The sequence below is a fragment of the Cucurbita maxima genome, unplaced genomic scaffold (assembly GCF_002738345.1).
Source record: "Cucurbita maxima cultivar Rimu unplaced genomic scaffold, Cmax_1.0 Cma_Scf00021, whole genome shotgun sequence".
In the NCBI taxonomy this organism is placed as follows: domain Eukaryota; kingdom Viridiplantae; phylum Streptophyta; class Magnoliopsida; order Cucurbitales; family Cucurbitaceae; genus Cucurbita; species Cucurbita maxima.
Genome location: NW_019272037.1, coordinates 206,871 through 213,230, shown reverse-complemented (window position 1 = coordinate 213,230; position 6,360 = coordinate 206,871). Strand labels below are relative to the sequence as shown.

Below are 6,360 nucleotides of genomic sequence, written 5' to 3'. Positions count from 1 at the left end.
TACTTTCGCTGAGAACTGCATCTCAAATTTCATTAAACTTCAGTTTATCAGATCCTCGAGAACTACTGATTGTGGCAACAACAATATCCCATGACTCGAGTAAAGATGACATCAAAATCAATGCTTTAATTTCATTCTCGAAATTAATTTCCACCGAACTCAGTTGACTTACGACCATATTGAATTCATTTATATGATCAACAACAGATCCACCTTTAGACATTTGTAGATTGAACAATCTTTGCATCAAATACATATTGGTCATAACCAATGGGTTTTTTGTACATATTCGACCGCGCTTTCAACAGATCTTATGTTGTCTTCTCCTTGATGATGTTGAACGCCACGTTTTTGGATAGCGTCAACCAGATCAACCCTAACGCTTGTCAATCCTTGAGCTTCCACTATTTTGTGGTCATGGTATCTGGCTTCACCCCCAACAGGGGTTCGTGAAGATCTTTCTGGTACAGATAATTTTCAATCTACATCTTCCAGAAATCGAAATCGGATTCATCGAACTTCTCAATTCCAATCTTTAAGCTTTTCATCTTCACAGATCGTGGTGAATTTCGCCGAGGCTCTGATACCAGTTATTAGGATAGCACAACAACGCACACTCAATCTAGATGAACACAAATAACAGGATAGAGAAAATGCAAGAATAATATTGGCTAAAAGATTTGTATTGATGACTTCAGGTATGTACAAAGTACATTTTCAAAGCTCTACCTAAGGCCATATATATATGGCATAGGTTTCTATACATAGTTTTACCAGATATAACCATCTACTATATATAATTTAGATATAGTTTTTTACTATACATAACTATTTAGACAATTTACTTTATATGTCATTTACCAAATACAACTTTACGTATAATCGTTGACTAAATTCCATAACCTAACATAATTAATTATTCAGTCTCGAAGATAATTATTAAGATTAATGGTAAAAATGAAAATTAAATTACTTATTATTATTTTAATAATTCGATCTAATAAAAAAAACTAAAACAATTAATTATCTAAAATTAAATAATATAATAAAAACACGAAAAAAAATCGGACTCGCTAATTCGGTTAGCACAGTTGTACAGAGCGAACCGTACAGAATGGTTCAGTTTTCGGTTTGACCGACCGACCCAAATGTAGTTTGTTTTCGGTTTTCTTTTCTAAACGTAGCCGACACATCGCATCGGACGTCTCGCCATCTCCCTCGAGTCTTTCGTCGCCTCACTCACGGTCACTGCCTCACTCACCGTTGATCAGCTGCATTACCGTCGAATACTCAGCCATTGCGCATTTGGCTGCTCAGCCCCCGCGCCTTCGACAGAGAATCCAGGAGCCTTGGTCTTTTCTCTGCTAAATTCCGCCTCTTCTCAAATCTGCGCTACGTCGTTGAGTGATTCTTGGTGGGTTTCTAATCTGTTTCTTGGTATTGTTGGGTTCTTGTTTGTTATGTAGCAACACTACGCTCTGTTTTTGTTCTGTGCCTCCAATGTTGTGAGTTTTTTTTGGGATTTGGGTATCTAGGTTGATTGGTGAATCGATTTTCTTCGGGGTCCTGGTTGTTTTTGCATTCTCATACTTTGGAGGGACAGACATATCAGCTCATCCTCCTTGTTTTCAAACATTTGTGTCTTGTTATTTGTGTTCATCGTATGAAAAACAATAGGTTCATGCACATTTTAGCAGACTTTTGGCCAAAGTCGATGATATTTTGACTTGTTTCACTCTGTTCCATCAAAGAAAATGGATGACATGCATTTGTGTTCATCATATGCTAGATATTGGTGCTTTTCCTAAGTCTACTTTTTCAGCAATTTCTGTTCATTTGATCATTTTCTTGTAAAGTCTAAATGTCGCTTGCCGTTGGTTTTTCATTGGTTTGCGTCTGCTTTTCATTCTTTGAGTTAAGCAAATTCAATTCATAAGCCAAATAGCTCATTTGCTTAGTACTAAATCATCTTTGAGTAGGTGATTCTCTGTTGCTTGTGTTTTCTGGTCTCAAGTTGGAAATGGAAGAAGTATTAGAAGGCTTTTGCTGTGGATATGAGGTTCCTTTTAGGAATCAAGAAGTTCATTATCTAAAGCTTGAACTCATAGCAAAGTAATAAGAATAATAGTGGAATTGGGAATTAAACTTTTTCTAGAATGAATATGAAGGAGAACTAAATCTCTCAAGTGATTGGTAACTCATTGTCGTATTCCTCTATGGTATTATTTTTCTCTTGATTTTCAATCTCAAGATTGAGTTGTTATCGACTCAACTCAATATTTTGAATCATTCTTAGGGATTGGATCCATAATGTTGAGTATTGCTGGAGATATGCATTATAACATAGCTCTAGAGGAATTTAGCGTCAATGAGATTGTAAAAAGAGAAGTGGAAAATTTAGATCATAATGCTTTTGAAAAGTAGCATAAGCAATTGGAATAAGTTACCTTTTAGAGGAATCAAATGCTAGCAGGGCTTCAAATTTATCCTACTTGGGAAAACAGCATGGCTTAACTACTAACTGAACTTGCACAAGGATGAGGATCCCATTGGTAGACTCATGGTGGAGAAGGTGTGACTAATCTACGGTAACATTGTTGTGAATTTTGACCATCGAAGGCAATGGTGCATGCTGCAGGTCAAATTTGAATAAAAACTTTAGGAACTAAGCAAATGTAACAAATTGGTGAAGATTATAGTTCAATAAGGTCGATCATCATGGATTTAATGGATTAGATGCTGGAGCAACTTGAGGTTGATTGAATTGAACACCATTACTTGGCCCACACCTTAAACGCCATGACCAGATGGTTTTACCTCAATTTTTTTTTTTTTTTAAACGTTGGAGCATTCTGAGAGCCGATATCATGAGAGTGTTCCAAGATTTCTTTTTAGAATGTTGTTATCAATGGCTACCTAAACGAAACATACATTTGTCTGATCTCAAAGAAACTGGATGCTTGCAATGTTGTAGACTTTCGCCCCATAAGTCTTATGACCGGACTATACAAAATCATAGCAAATGTGCTATTTGAACGTCTTAAAAAAGCTCTCCTTTTCATGATTAATGGGCAGAAAACAGCTTTTGTAGAGGGATGACAAATCCTTGATGCATCCCTCATGGAAAATGTACTCATAGATGAATGGGAGAGGAATAATCTCATGTTGTCACGTCAAACATCAGAAATGATTTCAAATCCATTCTGTTCTGAAATCCTTTCAAATACAAGTATTCCAACCAGAGGGTAAATTCAATTCTTAGAACACCCATTTTCCTTCCATCATTCACCTTCGGATTCGAGATTTGAGAAGCCTCTTGTTGGTGGCAGGTAATAATTCAGTCAATTTGTTGTCTAATCTAATTCGTATTTCCAACTAGCATTGAGCCACCTAAATGTTAAAATTACTCCCAATTGCTTATACTACTTTTCAAAAGCATTAGGATGTTAATTTGTCACCTTTCTTTTTTGCAATCTCATTGATGCTAAATTTCTCTACCGCTATGCTCTAATGCACATTTTCTAGCAATAATCTAGATTTGGTTTTGGAACTACTATCGAGATTCTTCGGACCATATTTCTTAGTCCTTTGGTTATCCCAACAATGGGGGATAACAACCGCTTATGCAGCCTCTCCTTCTGAGGAGGCCCTATGAATCAAGGATAAGAAAGCCACGATAATATGCCTTCCGATTCTTTTAATATTGATTCTTCTATTCCATTCTAATCTTTTACCGAAACTCTCTAAAGAATCTACTGATATTTCTTCTTTCGATTTGGAAATGAAAATGAAAGTAAAACTCACAACCAGTAACCATGATCACATTTGACAGTTCAACCTGAACCTACCTCAAAATCTTCAATTGTGATAGTGGAACACTTCTTGTCTTCTTATGCTTATGTTCCAATATTTAATATCGGTGCGGTCGTTTATCCCCAGACTTTTTGAACTTTTAAGATATTTTATTGTCAAGATTTAACATGTTGTATCGTGTTGAGATACTGACCTGAATACTGCATTCTGCTTAAACTTAAGTTTATGAGGTTTTGGCTTATCCGGTTAAGGGAATGTTTCTCATTCTTGATAGATGTCTAATAAAGATGATATTGAGAACCCCAATGCTGATAAGGTCCAGAAAGGGTTAGTGGCTTCTGCTTTATCAGGTGAGAGCCCACCAAACTGGTATGCCATTGTTCTACAGCAAGTCTCAATATATGGTGTTGCTGCTGGGTACTGTGTTTCTGCATCCCTGCTTTCCATCATCAATAAATGGGCAATCATGAAGTTCCCTTACCCAGGTGCACTGACTGCTCTACAATACTTCACAAGTGCAGCTGGAGTTTTCATTTGTGGTTGTGCTGGATTTATCGAACACGATCGACTTGATCTCTTGACAATGTGGCGGTTCCTACCTGCTGCATTTATATTTTATCTTTCCCTATTCACCAACAGTGAACTTCTCTTGCATGCCAATGTCGATACATTCATCGTTTTCCGCTCAGCAGTTCCAATTTTCGTCGCTATCGGTGAGACCCTTTTCCTTCACCAACCCTGGCCATCGATCAAGACATGGGTCTCGCTCGCTATCATCCTCGGTGGCAGTGTTCTATACGTACTGACAGATTATCAATTCACATTGGCAGCATACTTTTGGGCTTCGGCTTATCTCATTAGCATGTCTATAGATTTTGTATACATAAAGCATGTTGTTATGACCATAGGGCTGAACACATGGGGCCTTGTGCTGTACAACAACTTAGAGGCACTTCTTTTGTTTCCATTGGAGCTTCTTATCATGGGTGAACTCAAGAAAATCAAGCACGAAATCTCAGATGAATCTGATTGGCACTCATTTGCAGTGGTTTTGCCTGTTGGGTTATCATGCTTATTTGGTTTGTCCATATCTTTCTTTGGGTTCTCTTGTCGCAGGGCAATATCAGCTACTGGATTCACTGTACTCGGAATTGTGAATAAACTCCTCACTGTAGTGATTAATCTTGTCATCTGGGATAAGCATTCGACGTTCATTGGAACAATAGGGCTATTGATATGTATGTCCGGTGGAATCTTGTATCAACAATCTTCAAGCTCGAAGCCGAAAGAGGTGGTAAGGGCACAAGAAACAGTGGAAGAAGAGCAACAAAAGCTACTTGATGATCGGCCAAGCAATTCAGATGAACAACAAAAGCAAGTTGAGATGCCAAGCGTTCCAGATAGCAGCGACGCCGACAACAAAGTTAGTCGATCGGAGGATGCAAGATCATGAGGTACTTCTAAATGGTAATGCTTCTACAACAATTGTATTTGGTTGCATTATTTGATTCATATTTATCATTTGTAGCATGCTAATATAGTTTAGTTGCATTTTGATGTATATCTTATTATGTTCATTGAAAGTTCTTTTTTTTTTATTCAGAATCTTACGTGGAATTGGATATACCTGTGTTTTTAATATTACATGTTAAGTTTTGGTATATTTAAGTTAGTAGCCAATGTCATACTTTTCATAACTGGGTTCGGATAGATGATGACCAGAAGGTCACTACCTCCTCCAAGATTGGGCATTATGATGCTACTTGAGAATTGTCATATGTTCTTCCGTAGTTTAAGCATTCTTTTCCTTTGCTATGTTTTTTCTTAATTGTCCAACCGTTTTATTTGAAAAAATATATCACCGACCAGAGATAGAATCAGACCAATTCCCTAAATGCTTTTCTGGATATTCCTTAATGTCCCGACTATTCACGGAATGTGAGAAGCAGATGAATAATCATCCGCTTCTGGAAGAAATCGAAGAATTTCTCAGGAATCCTACAAGAACCATTCGTTCTTTTTTCTCTAACACATGGTTAGAAGTTCATGTTTTTTTAGGCTAATTAAGCGGAAGATCATGGATATATAAATAAGGAAAATTATATTTATTGATATAAAATAATTCGATAAAATTAAAAGAAAAGTCACGAAAGCTTATATTTGTATAAACTCTATTCTCTGTTGTATTCAACCTTTACCAATTATTTGAAATTCCGTTCCAATTGGACATTCTTTTAATCACTTTGGAAGGAAACCGATGGCTGCCACGAACATGATGACCAAGTGGACAAGCTGAGGCACGAGTCTGCGTTAAATGGCATAGGTTTGTCTAATTGGATTTTACACCAATAAGTTGTTAAATTTTAAGAGTTTTTTCATCTTAATGATAATTTTTTTCAACATCACTTCTACAAAATTAAAAATTTTAAAATATATTAAATAATAATTAGATATTATTTAAAATAAGAAATCATTTAGGAAGCATTTGACGTGCTGATTGGAGTTATTGTATTTAGAATGTTTAGTCTATAGAGTTAAATAATGTGT

General features: G+C 36.4%; 1 protein-coding gene across 5 annotated transcripts; it reads left to right on the top strand.

Moving 5' to 3' along the window:
• The first annotated feature begins 1,190 nt into the window (after window positions 1-1,190).
• On the top strand, window positions 1,191-5,376 carry LOC111495670 (GDP-mannose transporter GONST3-like). 5 transcript variants are annotated; one of them, XM_023145820.1, is made up of 3 exons: window positions 1,191-1,414; window positions 4,088-4,163; window positions 4,299-5,376. In XM_023145820.1, the coding sequence occupies exons 2-3, from the start codon at window positions 4,088-4,090 to the stop codon at window positions 5,264-5,266; spliced, it is 1,044 nt and encodes a 347-aa protein (XP_023001588.1). In that variant the 5' UTR covers window positions 1,191-1,414; the 3' UTR covers window positions 5,267-5,376. The 5 variants fall into 5 exon arrangements, with proteins under 5 accessions (XP_023001588.1, XP_023001586.1, XP_023001585.1 ...); XM_023145818.1 differs by adding an exon at window positions 3,076-3,329 and having other exon boundaries at window positions 4,088-5,376; XM_023145817.1 differs by adding an exon at window positions 2,297-3,329 and having other exon boundaries at window positions 4,088-5,376.
• Window positions 5,377-6,360: the final 984 nt, after the last annotated feature.